The sequence below is a fragment of the Mastomys coucha genome, chromosome X (genome assembly GCF_008632895.1).
Source record: "Mastomys coucha isolate ucsf_1 chromosome X, UCSF_Mcou_1, whole genome shotgun sequence".
NCBI classification, from domain to species: domain Eukaryota; kingdom Metazoa; phylum Chordata; class Mammalia; order Rodentia; family Muridae; genus Mastomys; species Mastomys coucha.
Window position 1 is genome coordinate 112034037 of NC_045030.1, and position 17697 is coordinate 112051733.

Here is a 17697-nt window from a genome sequence, read left to right on the forward strand (position 1 = left end):
TTAACTAGGGAGGTTGCTTGTAAGAGAACAACAAAGAGTGAGACTGAATGCTTTGCTTGAGTTTGTAAGTCTTGTACAAGTTTGAAGAAGAGGACTTTATAAGTTACTCTTTCTCTGAGATGAATGCTTTGAATGCTTTTCCAAATTATCACAGCCAATGAACCAAATTCTCACCCTCACCTAATGCCTGTGCCACCCTCCAGGCAGAACCATTGTTCATTGAAACAGTTGGTGAATGACTTTATGGATAGACCATCTTAATACCTATAGCATTTCTTAAATGAATGTAACCTGTTCTCTGTGGGCTGAGAATGAAGTCACTCACTCAAGTCAAATAGCTTTGACCATAGCAGGAAGTCTATATCCAAAATTCGAGCCTACAATTCATTTCTGGGTGCAGCAGAACTATCAACTCTCAGCTTAGCTACGATGGAGGTAAAATCCTTCAGTGATGTGAGGGTCATTGAAATACAGCCTTATTACAATGAAATCCTATGTCTAAAAATTGTTCTTATTTCAGGCTTGTACCACAGTAAGAGCCAAGATTTTAAACTCTACTAAATATAAAACAAACAAAAAGACTTTATATACTTATGTTCATTTAAGAAAATACTAGTAGTGACATATTATTTTGAAGTATACAGCTAATATGTTTGGAGTTATTTAAAATTTATATTGAGAAAAATGTATTTTCACTATTGCTATAGACGAGCATCTACATAAGACTGTTAAATTGATTGTTGTTTTATATCAAACAACTTTTATAATACTCATTTTTATTGTTATAATGTTTTATAAATTTTAAAGAATACGACAAAAAAGATATTGTAGGTATTGAAGGGGGCCTCTCTGGGAGGAGTGGGGGTAAAAACAAAAACAGAAAGATAACTGTCAATAGCTGGTTAAGTTATTCAGCACAGGTGTTCACTATTTTTCACCTTTTGCACATTTTCTTCCCCAATATAGCATATTGTATAAAGTGTGTTCTTTTACTTTTAGATATACATTTTGTTTTTAGGCCATCCATTTTGATTTGCATAGAATATTATACTTTTCAGTTGTTTATTCCTAAAATACATAAATATTCCATGACTACTTAAAATTACAGATCAGACTATACAAATTATTACAGAAAATTATGTTAAATCTTGAATTTTTCCATATAATATAGTGTAGAAATGTCTCCAGTTGTGTCCAATTTAAATGTTTTTTACACATTAAAGAAGACAGCTGAAGTATCAGCCTTTCCTTACATCTATCCCAGAACAAAACTTCACATGGTTAGCAGCAGGTAACCTCGGCTCCCTATTCAACCATAAGGTTTTTCTTCCTTCATATGAGATAAACTGAGTTCATGACAATTTATCAGACAGAGGGTTCCTGGCTCTAGGAATGAATCATGACTGATCAAAAATTTTTGTTGTAAGTGTATTTCATATTTGGTGTGATGGATTTAAAAGTGTGCATGTAGTTCAGTTTTACCCAGTTAAGGTAGATTCCTTTGAAGGCCCTTGGTTAAAACTGTCTATAATAATAATGATAATACTGATGATCTCCCATTTCCTTTTCTGCACAGAGGTTTTTGGCACATGTGAGAACTTGTCTGGAATAATGCCAACTATCTAGATAGTAACTGTCTAGGAGCCCTGGATGGAAAACTAAAGTACTCCAAATGCATGAGCTAAACAAGCTACAAAGCATCTGTCAACCTCCCCATTTCTCTCCTATCTGCCTACTTGTTTCAACAACTTTTAATTGGCATGCTTTCACACCTAAAACAAACTGACTCTACACCATGATAAACAACTTGCTGTAAACTGAAGGAATATATCAGATGTATTTTTTCTTTCTTTCTTCCTAATGGATAATGCCACTGATAATATTGTTCAAGAGGTTTATTGTTTGTTTTTAGAGTTTAAAATGAAGAAGTGGAATTTCAGATTCCTATCACAATAGAATATTCAGTTTTGATATCATTATCAACCCACTTAAAAAACCGGTTCATTTACATTTAAGAAATATTTTCAGTATAGTTTAACTGTGTATCAAAAAGGGGAAAATGATAGTCATTAATATTCAAAAATAGAGAAGAAAATAACATGTTACATATGTTTAGAATAATAAAATTCCTTTTTATTAAGACTCAGTGAGCAAAGGCCACTTGCCGCCATGCCACGCACACCTGCGTGATGGCGGTATTTGAGGTGAAAACTTCAAGGAAAGTCAGCCTCCTGCCTCCGCATTGTTGCCTGGCACCCCAAACTCAGAGGTGGCCCAGATATGTCTTCGTACTTGTGTGCTAGGAACTCACCAAGATATCATATTCTTACAGCTAGCAAGAGAAAATTCGGACATTGCTTTCTGACCTTCACCAATGTTTCCAACTATCCTAGTTTAATGTTTTAAGTACTAGAGAGTAATTGTAAGGTTTCTCTCTAAGACATTAGCTGAAAGAGTTAGGTCGAGATTCTCCTCTGCCTGCCTCTAGCAAGAACCAAAGAATTAGCATAAGAATACCTCAACAGAGAGGGCTCTACCCCTCTTCCTCCTGCTCTACACCTGGCTTTTTAGAAGTCAGGTGACCTGGGTGTGTGGGGGTCGTTTTGCCTACGTGACTTCAGTCTAGCACTAGGACTGGGGGAAGAAGGACTTGGACTCACATGCAGGCCTAGCACTAGGACTTAGATGGGCTAAGACTCAGATTCATGTATCTCTCGCAGTCCCCTGGGCCCAGAGCACTTGGGCTCGGGGGATACAGCACCAGTTCAGAGGAGATAGCTGCTACTTTAGACCCAGTATGTTTCAGATAGCCTCAGAGGTGACTCAACTGTTGAGCTGCCAGATTTTTTATTTCTCTTTTGCAATGATTGTAAAAGCCTCATGTAATATTTAAAGAAACACACTCAGATTTTACACCACCCGTGTGTAGTCTGTTTGTCAAAGCCGAATCCCATGCCCACCTGGCCAGAATCCCTCGTCCTGCGGAACAAGGGGCCCCCGCGAGAAACCCCGGTCCGTGGTACCGCCAATATTGACAACCTGAGTTTGATCCCTGGCACTATATGGTAAAAAAGAAAGAACTGACTCACAACAAGTTTTTCTCTGACTTCCACAGATGTGCAGGTGATTGCACATACACAGACACACACATATACACTCACACATACAGGGACAAGGAGAGAGGGGGAGGAGGGAGAGAGAGAGATAGAGAGAAAAAGTGAGAGAGGGGGAGAAATAAAATAAAAAGCTTATTTCTTACTAAAGAAAAAAACATGAGTATGAAATTAACATGCAATACTTTCTAAGAATTATTTGCATTCGTGTGACCTAAGTCTATACAAGATTTAAAGCTACAAATAATGGCAACTTTACTTCCCCAGTATAAACTAAGAAATATTCTTGAGCATATAAACTACAATCACGACAAACCAAGGATACTGGAATTTCATACATTCTCATAAGTTCAAGTCACAGTAGTGAGTGGCATAGCAGGATCCTGTCTCATAAAACCAAAACTCAAACTGAAAAGAGATACTGTGAGCATAGCAGAGAACTCAGACTTACAGGGCTATGAGTTCTATCACCCACACTATGATCTCCACCGCTCACTAAACTTCAGTTTATCCTTTTGTAACAACTCCTGCACATGAGTTGTAACCCAATGTAGTAGGATATATAAAGGAAGGCTATAGTGACTCCTGTAAAAATTACAGCCAACAACTGCATGGACATTTTCTTCCTTCCCTTTCATTAGTTAGTTGTTTAACTTCAAAAGATCACTTAAAGGAGAGACAACCTTTGAATAGCAAAAGCATTAAAAGGTTCTAAGAGGCAGGATGCAAAACAAAACACTGACAAAGCAATTGTCAAACTTTCCTAGAGTCCTATGTTGACGTGAATGATGCTCTGAGGAGTGAGAAGACTATCAACCTAATCCTCATACCACACACAGAAAAGAACTCAAAATGGGTCATAGAAAAATATGCATAATTTGTAACTATAAGCAAGTAGTTTTCAACCACAAACGTCTCCTGGAAGTACATCCAAATGAAGATACCTCACATTAAATGCAAAAACATAATCCACAGATGGGAAAATGAATAAATGGCACCTCATTAATAGCTGCCAAACCTGCTGGGCAAAATATCCTGTTTAAAGAGGAAGGAAAGACAAGTTACAGATTAGGGAAAGTATTCTTAAACTATAGTTACCAAAGAACAAATAGCTACAAAAAGAACTCTGTAACCAACAAGCAAAAAAATCAATTCACTTTAAAAAAAATATGTAAAAGGCATCAATCAACAGACAGTTCAGCCAAAACACATATGAATGCCAAATAACTACAGAAAGTGATATATAAAAGGAGCCATTAAGGAAATTCATCCTAACTTCAAAAAAGTAGGCTGAGATATAGCTCATCTGGCAGAGTGCGATGCTAGCACTGCATCAACACAGGAGGGGTGCACTCCTGCAATCTCAGCACTCTGGAAGAATGAGACAGGAGGGCTGACAGAAGCTCAGGGCTAGCCTAAGCAACATAAAAAGGTCTAGTGCCAAAATATTCAAAATTAAGTTAAAAAATAAAAACCAATGGTGCTGTCTCATTGCTCTACCTCATGTCCCAATAGAGTAAGAGACAGAGCTTCTTGCAATGGATAATGGGAACATAGAAAGCTAAAAAGCTTGTGTATAGCAAAGAAAACTATCAATCAGGTGAAGAGACAGCCCATAGAATAGGAAACCTTAGTCAACTATATTTCTGACAGTATTAGGATAGTATACACAACAAACTCAAACAATTTAACATAAAGAAAACAAACCTAATTTTAAAATCAAAGATCTATTGTTAGTTTATTTGAGAAGCATCCATACCGACTTCCATTGTGACTAGGCCATACTTAAACAACAGTATATAAAGATTGCTTTTTGTCTACATTCTTTGTACTTTTCTTAAGAACTTATTTATTGTACATGTAAGAGTGTTTTAGCTGCATGTATATATGCGGATCACATGCACACCTCGTGTCCAAGGAGGTAAGTTAGGGATGGTTGTGAGCCACCATGTTGATGCTAGGAATAATAAACCCTGGGTCCTCGGAAGAGCAGCAAGTGCTCTTAACAAGTAAGGCGCACCTCTTCAGCAGTCAGCTGACTTTCTTATACCACTCAGGACCACCTGGCCAAGAGTGGCACTGGCCCCTGTGAGCTGGTCCTTCCTAGATCAATCATTAAATAACAAAGTGCCTGCACAGACTTGCCCACAGGCCTCGAGGCATTTTCCCAATTGAAGTTACCCCTCTGGAGATTCCCTTAGCTGGTGTGGAGCTGACAAACTAACCAACACAGCCCCACAAAGAGAAACTGAAGTGCATGGCATTGATGTTAGATATTATTATACCAAAAGCAGAGAACACTGAGGGTTACAGCTGAGAAAGGAGAGGAAGCCAATGTATCAATTTCACTATAGCAGCACCCTTATTACTCAGGTCTCCTGGAGAAGTGGAAAGGGGGAAAGAATGCTACAGAAGTGATTTCCATACCTGGCATAACAAAATACTTCTACATGTTGAATTGTTTGGTCCTTGCTACTAAGAAGAATAGCTTCTTCGTTTTCAAGGATCTGTTCTTGCCACATTGAATTTTCAGTCACAACATCACTATTTTCCTAAAGAAAACACAGAAAAGGAGTTTTAACTAAATTTAAAGGTATAAACTAAAAAATCCCCAAGAGAAATTGTATCTTGTCTTAAATTCATATCTTTATTTGTAGTCACATCAAAATGCACTGGCTTCAGAGTAACTGAACTGATTCCAACAGTGCGCCAGCTCCAAAGGAGGCAGGGGCAAACAGTGCGTAAAATCTATCAAAAGCTAGCTTTGGTATACAGGTGTCTATGAGGCCCTGCTGGGTCTGGAAAATGCTATTTTCTTCAAGTTATCCACTACCTGTGGCTCTTATATTCTTTCTCTTCCTTCTTCTGCATAGATCCCTGAGCTTTGATGGGAGGAATGTGAAATGATAAAGACATCCCACTTAGGGCTGAGCATTTCAGCGTCTCTAACTCTCTGAATGGTGTCCAGTAGGCCATACCCATTTCATGCAATGATTATTTAACCTATAACCTCACTGCAGCTTTATCGCCCATGTTTTTGTCTTCAGGAGAGCCACTGCTGGTATACTCTATTAAATCAATGAAAGCAAGCACCATGCTTAGTAGATTAACTGAATTCTGTAAGCAACAAGTCTTAGCTAACGGAGTAGTTTCCTGGGAAAAGAGTATTAGCATCTCTTTTCCCAACCTTCTCAGCTTATTTGAGAGACAGCAGGTTCTAAGTTCGTGTAAGATACTCTCTGGAAAAGTTCCATTTCAAGCCACATATACCCATTTATATAAAACAAGTCTTATAGAAAATGTTAAACTATATAAATAGCATGACTAAATCTCTACACTGTATAGCCAGTTATCTCTAAAACTCTTATTTATAGTGGGAACTCAGCTGTAATATTAAGAAGGCACTTTAGAAAAAACAATTTCTGAAAGTCAATTTTTTTCTCTTTCTTTTTCTTTTAAGTGATTCTGCCGCATGATAGAAGTAAATGTACAAACCAGAGAATATTCCACATTGTTTTTCTTCTTCAAATAAATGATAGTACATATAACATCATAAAAAATCATAATTCAAAGAACTAATAAATAAAAGGTGAATGATTTTGTAGAAAGTCCTTGTATAACATTAGCTTAAGAAGTAATTATATGTATTTTTGTCAAATAGGTGAATGAAAATAAGGTATCTATCTCACATGACAGAAACAGAAAATATTTCATCAATGAATGGACATTATAGGACACAAGATATAACATAGCGACTTGCAATATCCGATCACAACTTTACCTGATAGTCCTTTAGCCAGGACAACAGTCCTGAAAAGCTGAAACTGGCCCAGTTTCCTCCATAGTAGCTTCTTCTGTAACAATGCAAATAAAAAGAATGTAAAAATCAAGTCACTGAGCTAAACTAAGCCATTATTGACATTTAACCTCACATTATTTCCCAATATTGCTGTCCCAAGTATTCCAAATCACATGGTTGAGTTGTTGAAACAAGAGGAAATAGTAAATGGGAGAAAATGGTTATTTTCAAATCTCAAAGGCAACTTTTCCTGATATCACAGCTTAAAAATTCCTTGCCTTCCAAAGAAAAGAAAATGGTTTTCTTCAGGGATCATAGGGAAACTCAGTTTCAAATGACCAGCATAGTGAGTTCCAGTATTGATTCATCAGAATAGTTAAGAGTCACAATGCTGGGAACTGATAGGATGGCGTCTGTAAGTTGACAAACTTTCAAAAATATTGCCAGCTTCTTTTAAAATGATACAATTACCCTATGATTCAGCACCTGTATTCCTAAGCAATTACATAAGAGAAAAACATATTTTCAAAAAAAAATGTCTTTTCATCAAATTATTAGAGCCAAAGTGATAATATCACTAACAGGAAAATGTGGAAACAAGTTAAACTATATCCACAAAACATATACTTTTTACCAATATAAAAAGATAAACTACTGAGACACACAACAACATAGGTCAATCTCACAATTTTTATTCTGAATGAAACCTTAAGCCACAAGGAATATATTCCATAATTCCATTAATGTGGCATTCAAGAGCAAGCTAAATTAAAATACATGAGTGTTTGCCTCAGAGTGGGAGCATTAAGCTTTAAATTATAAAAGTAGATAAATTTTAAGGACATATCTAAATGATATATATAGAATTTAACTTTGAAAAGAACCATAGGCAAATATTAAGTATTTACTAATAATGTGAATGCTAAAATCCTGGTGAAAGAAATTACTGAAGTGTACAAATCACTAAGACTGAGAGATATATGGACCCGAGTATGAGCATGCGGATCATGACGTGATACACAGCAACTGCATCCAAATGGCAACCACAGAACCTCTGTAATGGACTCATAGGTACTCACAGTACACTGGCTTTGTTTTGTTTTGTTTTGAAAGTTTTCTTTACACTTGAAGATTATCAGGATAAAATGTAGGAAAAACAGAAGCAATCTGAGTTTTTGAGCACTGACCACAATGTGTCACTTTGTCACTTTCCAAAGTATTTTCACCTAAATTATGAAGAGACTAAGAAAACTCTTAATGGAGCCACTCTGGTGTCACTATTATGTGACTTGAGGTCAGTTCCTGATCAAAACCTATTTTTCTTCCCCACACTTGCTCAAATGGTTTGTGACAGAGCTAATTGGCCCTCGTATTTTTCCCTGCAGCTCCCATTTTCAACTTTTCCTGTTGATTTGTTCCTAACATCAACATCTGGTGATCTCATCCAATTATGTATGTAAAAGGTGAAGCATGGTTTCCATTACTGTGGTCTCTCTGACAAAACATGGCAAGACAAATATTAGCAAACTCACTCTAAAGCCAGAATATTCTGACAAAACTCATTCTGATATCTCTATGGTTTTAAATATGATTTATGACATCTCTTAAAGATATTAGATATCAATATCAAGAGGACTGAAAGAAATAGAAAAAAATCAATATGACATTCCAATATGATCTCTGGAGCAAACTACAATAGATATGATGGAAATTAAGGCCACGGGATGTTTCGTTTTATCTTTAAAGATATGGCTTTAGAACTGTGACATTTAAATCCAATTTATAAAATGTTTTTCCATTATGCTTAAAACCGATTCTGCAGGGGGAAATAAGACTAGGTTACTAGTTTAGATTTTTAAGCCTCTGAGACATGATTTAAAGACAAAGTGAGGATGAGGGGAAAAAAGGAAAAAAAATAGTACAGCATGTTTCTGCCAATTTTTTTATCATTACTGCCTCTGTAGATCAAATAAAGGAAGAAGCTCTTGATGAGGGAAAAGAAAGTACATTTGTGCTGTCAGGAACAGTTTCTGACAATGAAAAAGTCTTCCTTAAAACTAGAGTCTCTGGGAAATCAGAAAATAAATATTCATGTTATTTAGACAGGAAACATAAAACTAGAATATAAAGTCCTCTAATGTCCCAATATAATTAAGTGTCCTAAAGTCTTTAGCAAAAATAAATAGACAAAAACGTATAATGGGGCATTTTTTAAGACAACCCCCTGTTATAGTACCATATTATGTGAAATGTTGATCTTAAAACTGTACAAAAAATATTTTAATTTTTCTATAGTTTCACACAACCTACTTCAAATACCAGCGAAGCTTTTCTAGATAAAATAAAGATCTCAACAACTATATCAATTCATACCAATCAATAAATAAGAATACTGACAACAATAATTCTAGATATTTCTTCAACTTTCCATAGGTTTTATATCACCTTGCTTCACTTTATCCAACAGAAAATATATAACAAGCAGAGATGATAATCATGAAATATATTAGTTAGACTTCATTAATTAAGCACCAACCTCTTTCTTTTCTACTTGGCATAATTATAATTCTTTACTGACTATCAATAGAAGGACAACAACAGGATGCTATATTATGAACAACTTCTATAAACAAGCCCCAAAACACTGGCAAAAGATGGAGCTGATGGCATACAGATACATTCATGTGGGAATCATTTTACTTAAGAAATTCATGGTGTAAAATACATTCAGACAGGTACGCAATAGGTTTTAAGATTGCTCAGTGAGAAAGGGAGCCAGCTTAGCTCAACACTAATAATATCCCTCTATATCCTAATCTCAGTTCCTTTTCCTAGGGCAAGACTAATAGCACTTTCCTTTGACAGCATTTTATCGTTCCAAGTTTGTTTTCAGAAGTATTGTCTCTTGGATCTCCAGCACTTTTATGAGAAAATACAAAATGCTTCTTCATTTTATAGGTGAGCCCAATGAGACTTGCGACCAGTCAAGGCAACACAGCCCCGAATGACAGAACTCATATTCAAACTCAGTTCTCTCAAATATTAATCCTGTCCATACCAACACAAAACCTATTGACTAGGAAGCATTAGTCCTCAAGATAATGGTAGCTATGGTAAAACAAAGACAAACACTTGCATACTGAAATGCAGCTTTCCTCTAATCCTAAATTCTACTTCTCTAAAGTGAAACCACGGGCTGACTACTAATAGTTGTCTCAAAAGAAAAAGGCCAAATGACAAAATAAAAATGGGAAACACTAGGTTTCAAAAAGCTGACAAGAAATGGTTTTCTAGTGCCATGGCATCCTTAACTATTACAATGTCTGCTATAGCTTTCCAAGAGAGAATACACGTCTATATAGCTTTCAAAATGTAAAATGACCATTGAGCACATTTTTTTAGAATTTTGAAGGAAGGGCATTTAACAACACATTTTGAGAAATGTTAGCTGAATTTATATTAAGGGGAAGGAAAACCCACATTCATTGCCCTTACCATTTTATATTCACTCTTTCTTTTAGGTGTCTTGTCTAATTCATTCAGCTAAGAAATAGTAAAGTTGGAACTTGAGCCCATGGTATAACTATCCCAAAGCCTATCCCTGCCCCATAAATATTATCTACTATAAACTATGGGTTTCACATCTTTAAAATTACAAATATAAGTAAACCCTAGACTGACTTAGAAGCAAAAGCAATGGTATCTATTTATAAACTCCTAGATGGCATAAAGCCTAGTTTTGTTTTGCTTTACTTCATAAAAACAGTATAATAATCTCAACATTGTCTATTTCTAATGTCAGAGCTGGGAGGACTATTTATTTCTAGGACCCAAAATTTGATTGGGTCTCTCAAACTCAGAATGCACAAACAGAAAAGAAAAAGAAAATAAATTTGCCAGCTAGTATTGGTTTGCTAGCTATTAATGAGTACAATGTGCCCTATAAATTAAACATTGGGTCAAACCTGCCCTCCTTAGTACAGTAGGCAGTGTCAGACTCAGCAAAAAGAGGGTCAGTTCCATTTAAATTTGCTGGAATCCTAAAATCTCATGATATGCCGATATTCTTTTAACAATATGCCATAATTCTAGGGCATAGCCAGGCAGTGGTGGTACATGCCTTTAATCCCAGCACTTGGGAGGCAGAGGCAGGTGGACTTCTGAGTTCGAGGCTAGCCTGTTCTACAGAGTGAGTTCCAGGACAGCCAGGACTACACGGAGAAACCTTGGCTCAAAAAACAAAGCAAAAAAAAAAAAAAAAAAATTCTAGGACAGAGGAAATATATTGAATTTGATCCCTAATAACATAAAGCTTCATTTAGCAAAAGTTCAACATACATGCCATACAAGGAAGTCATACTCCTTACACCATCCCCTACATTCTTAGAAAATTAAGTTGGACCTCCATGATAAAACTGCAGATTAATTCTAATATTAGAAGATGACCAGGCCCTTTCTTCATTGTTTGTGTTTTAAGAAACAAAACATTTATGCACTTATCATATCACTTATCACTCCTCTACTGATGACTCATAAATTGCAAACTGGGCCCCTCTGTTTATCTCCAAACTTAGATCTCAAAATGCAAACTATGAGCTATCAGCTTATTAGACATCTCCCTTTCTTAAACAGTCAACATGTACTTCAATTCAAAATATTCAAAGGACAAAAATTATTTGTCAACAATACTCAACGGAGTCCTTCTTCTTTCTTCATTTCAACAAACAAACAAACAAACAAACAAACACAAAACCGACAAACACAATGGTACTATTATAGTTATCGATGACAGAAAAAATAAACGTGAACTTCCAAAATATTTCTTCAACTATCAACTGTAATTAGTTTGTCAAACCTCTTCTGTCCTTCCCAACCCTCCCTTCTATTGTCTTACTCTGACTGACACTCCAGGTATGTGCTTACCTGTCTTAATGTATTAGTCTTACCAAAGGTTTTCCTTTCTCTAGCTTCTTCCCTTTTCAATCCAACCTCAACACTAAGGCCACTGTGATCTGTCTGGAGAGACCCCATTATGCCTTTCTCAGGCTTAAAGATTTCTGATGGCTCAGTAATGCTTATGGAACAAAGTACAAAATCATTAGGATCACAAAATGGTTGACAAGTTAATACCAACTTCACTTTATATGTATTGGTCACAAGTTCATATTCAGCCACAGCAATGCCCAACTGAGCCAATTGCCTCCATGCTGCTTTTATTTGTAATATTGATTGCCCATACTATGCCACCATAAAACTAATAACAGTACTAGCCAAACCGTTCAGAATTCTCACTTCTTCTGTGCAGCCAGTTCTGCAGCATAAATAATCAAAAGAACTGTGTACTCCCATAACTTTGCACTAACATGTATAAGAGTTCTGTCACAGTGTTCTTTTTTTATTTATTTATTTTTTATTAGATATTTTCTTTATTTGCATGTCATATGATATCTCCTTTCCCAGTTTCCCCTCTGGAAAAAAAAATAAAATCAAAACAAAAACAAAAACTAACCCTGTTCTCTTCCCCCTTCCCCTGCTCATCAACCCACTCTCTCCTGCTTCCTGGCCCAGGCATTCTGCTACACTGGGGCATAGAACCTTCATAGGACCAAGGGCTTCTCCTCCCATTGATGTCTGACTAGGCCATCCTATGCTACATATGCTGCTGGAGCCATGAGTCCCTCCATGTGTACTCTTTGGTTGGTGGTTTAGTCCCTGGGAGTTCTGAGGGTACTAGTTAGTTCATATTGTTGTTCGTCCTAAGGGGCTGCAAACACTTCAGCTCCTTGGGTCCTTTCTCTAGCTCCTTCATTGGGAGCTAAATAGAAATAGAATGACTGAAGAATGTCCAAACAGAAATATAGCTAGAAATGATAAACTTAGGATGCCAATCAAAAACCTCAAAAATAAGCATCAAACAGATTAAAAGACAGAAAAGAGAAAATGTCAGGTCTAGAATACAAGTTAGAAGAACTGGACATATCAGTCAAGGAAAAAAATTAAATCTTAAAAAAAAAAAAAACAATCTAAGCAAACAACATCCAGGAAATCTGGGACACTATGAAAACACAAAACCTATGAATAATAGAAAGAGCAGAAGAAACCCAGCTCAAAGAGACTGAAAATATTTTCAACAAAGTCATAGAAGAAAATTTCCCTAACCCCCCAAAAGGAGACCCCTATCAAGGTATAAGATGAAAACAGAACACCAAATAGACTGGACCAGAAAAAAAAATCCCATGGCCCCTGACCTAGACAGCCAAGACAGCAGGAAAAAGAGGTTCTGGAGAGCTAGCCCTGATGAGTATGGAAGAGCTGACACAACTCCTCATATGCCATACGGTGGTGTGGGTGAAGGAGAGCTGCCTTCCCCTCCCCTACCCACTATGACACTTTAAGCAGGAGAGCTGACCCTGTCCTTTGATGACTCACCAGTGTGGTCCCTGTACCTTGCCTGGGCAGCATAGGAGAGTTGACCCTGATGGCATGGGGATGGCTGCACAGGCCCTTAAGGACATGAGAATTGGAAAGTGCCAGCGGTGACACTAGATGAGCTAGCCAGGGCAAAGTTGGAGAGAGCTCATCCTAGTGGGCTGTGTATGGGACAGCTGGTGAGCTGACCAGCTCAGCAACCACCCAGACGCAGATCCGGGGCTTTGAGTTGGCCCACCCTAACATCTAGCCCAGCAGTGAACTGCTGGAGCATACGAAGGTGATGGGCCTGCACATTCAAAGGGATCTCCATAACACCAGGCAACTAGAGGCTATACAAGAGGAGTCCTGGTGAAGATCCAGTGTTGATAATATTGCAGAAGCCAGAGGCCTTGAACCAGACCGACAACTTCTTGCAATGAACATTTGTAAGTAAAGATGTGTGGACACAAGTGTATACTGACTGTGTGACAAACTGTGACACACTACAGCTTCCGCAACAAGATGCTTTCTCCTTTTGAGGGGAGGCTGTAAGGGCGGAGGGCAGATATGAAGGGTTAGGGAGATGAGTGAGATTGGGATACATGATATGAAATTCACAAAGCAGGAGTAAAAAGTTAAAAAAAAGAAAAAAGAAATCTATGACACATAATAATCAAGACATTAAATGTACAGAACAAAGAAAAGCTATTATAAGTACAGGGGGAAAAGACCAAGTAACACATAAATGCAGAACCATTAGAACAGCACTTCTCAACCTGTGGTCTATACAGATGTTTACATTACGATTCATAAAACTAGTAAATTACAATTATAAAACATCAACAAAGATAATGCTATGGTTAGAGGGCACCACAACATGAGGAACTGTATTATAGGGTCACAACACTAGGAATGTTGAGAACCACTACATTAGAGTAAAACTTGACTTCTCAAAGGAGACTCTTAAAAGTCAGAAGGACCTGAGTAGATATTCTATAAGCTATGAGAGATCACAGATACCAGCCCAGACTATTATACCCAGAAAATGCATTAATTGCAATCAGTGGGGTTTAACCACTAACCAAGAAGTTATCTGCAGCTGATACTTGAGGGCAAAGGGAAACTGAGTTTTCTCCAACAGTGCCTATCAACCACCTTCAAAGCAGGCCCCACACCCAGGAATAGTTGGCCAACACAAAATGAATTCAAGGGTATTTTTGTGGACATCATTTCACTTGGCTTTCTTTAGGCATTCATTATATTTGTTTATTATTACTATTATTATTTTGATTTCCATTTCGTGAGAGTTTTTGCATTTCCTGGTGTGTGCGTGTGTATGTCCATTTTTGTTTCTTGAAACACAGAGAGAAAAATAACAAGATGTTGGGTGGGGGGTGGTGAGAAGGATACGGGGAGAATTGAGAAAGAGAAAAATTATAATCAAAATGTATTGCATGAAATTTTTTTCAATTTAAAAAGAATGCAAAATTCAACACTGCTGATGAATGACAAGACATGTGACACTGATCCCAAAATGAAAGAGACAGTAAACTCTCTATAAACTTTTTATAATAGACATTTGTTTTAATGAAAGAATTAGAACTGGAGAGATGGCTCAGTAGGTAAGAATGCTTGATGTACAAATATGAATCCCAGGGGACCCATAAACAAGATGAATCCCAGGGGACCCATAAACAAGCAGGTATGCAGCACACAAGTACATACATGCTCACTTAGGACCCCTGTGCTGTGAGGAACAGAGAAAGGAGAGCTTTCTCTTGCTGGTGGCCAGTCTGAAAGAGCCTGCCTCCAAGGAGTAAGGCAGACACTAAGGAGAGTGGGACATCTGATGACCACCTCTATGCATCTATGACCTCTACACATGTGCGAGCAGACAAGTGCACACCAATATATTACCATACCTACACGCATTCTGTGTATGTGTGTCTGTCTATCTGTGTCTCTCTGCCCCACTTCTCTCTTAGAATCAAGGAAAGAAAATGAAAGCTTTTAACAAAAAATAATAATAAGAAGAAGAAGAACCAAACTGCAAGCACTAAGGCTGACACAGAGAAGCACCAAGTTCAAAGCCAGACTGGGCTACTCAGGGACCCTGAGCCAAGCACTGGGCTACCTAGCAAGACCTGGTTTTAAAAATACACAAGCATAATTATCTCCAGAAATGAATGTCACTTTATAAAAACTGAAAGCTATATTACCTATAAAGATGCATCTTAAAAACTATTAACTTAAAAGACATCTGTAAGCATAATTTATAAGGTGCTAGAGACTTATTACTATTGGCTCTGCCGGCCATGTGATCCCTGCTGCAGCTACTTCTATTATGAAATGTGTAAACATGTATAAGCATATATAAAAATGGTTACGTATATAATAATAACCCTTAAAAGTAGCTAATCTATAGGCCACAGCTAGCTTGCAACTACAAAATAAGATAATGGGGAAGAAATTGCCCAAAATGTAACATTAAAAGCATAAAAATGAAAACAGAAAGATACTTTAAGAGGAGTGAAAAAAAAAATAGAATGAACCTGTATGTGAAATCAGTTTATGGCCCCAGGCCTCAGGCCTCCTCTGCAAATAGGCTAGTATCCTGTTCCCTACTTACCATGGAACTTTTCACCAACCTTTAAGAAGACCATGAAGCTACCACATGGCATTTCACAGATAAACTATCACTTGGCTTCTACTACCAATGATAGCACCCAAAGAAGTGCTAAATCCTGCGGTGAAGCCATCTGCTACCAGATGGATTTTCTCACAGCCTCCATGGTCACTGAGAAGTGAAATTATTTCCCAGACAATCTACTCTTCTTTCATAGCAATATGAAATATTCCACCCCCAAAGCAATAAGGGAGGTTGCAATAACCTTCCCCATACCACCAGCAGAATGATCAGCAGTCACTTGACTCAGGAAGCGACCAGTAAGTCGGCCTGGCAAAGCCGATGCCAGGCCTCCATCTTTAACTGAGTGGCTATAACCAACCCCAGAATACCAGCTGATAGGCATATATGGATATAGCTCAGCCATCCCTGTCTACACGACAAACTAGGCATCTAGAAGAATAAACAGAAGTTAACTTTGAATTCTTTCATATCCAGGGAGCAAATACCAAAAAAAGACATCGAGATTACCTGCTCTTTGCTCTCTAAGCCACAGGCAAGTGTTTCTAGTACCTATTACTATTTGCCTTGTTCCAAGTAGAAAAATAAACTACCACCAGCCAACACAAGATAGAAAGAAAGCATCCAGTAAACGTTTTGACAATATGCTTAGAGCTCTCTGAAAATGTAGTATAAAGATAGAGGGCCATACAGGGTCATCCCTGGAGGAATAGAATTCAGTAAATAAAAATATAAATAAAACAAGTTAGATATTAGTATTTACTATTCATAAACAGGACCAGTTCAGATACTGCGTGTTTGCCTGGAATTCTTTAAAACTCCAAATACTGCCAGCCTAAAAGTAGGCTGTCATGTAATAAATGTGTTTGCTTTGATGGCGACATTCTTTAGATTCTCTGAATTGGAGTTATAGGGCTGATATTAAAAGTAAAATTTGTTCTATTTGTACTTTCTAATTGTGACTGAACTTGTAACTCTGGACATGTAATGAAAAAAAAATCAAACATATCTCTGGAGACAAAATGATATAATCTGTTCTTCTTGGATAATCATTAGTCTATCTTTGTTCTGTGAAACCAGTATAAATAAAAAAGCAACCTGACTGCTAGTCAAACAGAGCTGCAAGATTCCCCTGACCACAGCAACTGACCCACTTCTCCCTCTTTGACTCCTTATCTCCTCTAGGGAGACTCTGTCAATGGCCAGGGCTGGCCCCAAACAGAAAGAGGTCAACACTGAATTTATTCACTAAAAGGCTGAAATGATAAAAGAGAGAAACACAATGGCAAAGCTAAAAATAAGAATGCAGAAATATATCTGGATACTACTGAGTTACAACATAAAAATCAACAAGAATCTGTTAAAAGACAAATTGCCAAGCGAAGGCAACAAACTTAAGGAAAGAAGGTGTAGAGTACAGGTTGACCATGTGCCTAGTATACATAAATTCCTGAATTAGACACAAAGGAATTTCCCTACCACACACACACACACACACACACACACACACACACACAGAGGGGTGGAACGGAGGGAGGGAGGGGGCAGAGAGAGACATGTGTGCACACTGTATGTGTCATATAGGTTTTTTTAAAAAAAGGTACACTGTTCTATTTTCTTTTTTTTGTTTTGTTTTGTTTTTATACTGCCTGTTTTTTTGTTTTGTTTTTGTTTTCTTTATTTACAATATCTCCTTTCCCAGGTTCCCCTCGCCCCTGAAAAAAAAG

The 17697-nt window shown here is 37.3% G+C and overlaps 1 protein-coding gene across 2 annotated transcripts in view; it reads right to left on the reverse strand.

Annotated features, from left to right (window-relative positions):
* Positions 1 to 17697, reverse strand: part of Chm (CHM Rab escort protein) — a 146752-nt gene that overhangs the window by 98082 nt on the left and 30973 nt on the right. Inside the window, exons 3-4 of one of the 2 annotated variants that reach the window (XM_031367171.1) lie at positions 6895 to 6967; positions 5541 to 5665 (exon numbers count right to left, since the gene is read on the reverse strand). In XM_031367171.1, coding sequence (XP_031223031.1) covers positions 5541 to 5665; positions 6895 to 6967 — 198 coding nt within the window. Of the gene's footprint in view, positions 1 to 5540; positions 5666 to 6894; positions 6968 to 17697 lie in introns of those variants that run through there. The other variant, XM_031367181.1, reaches the window with a different exon arrangement.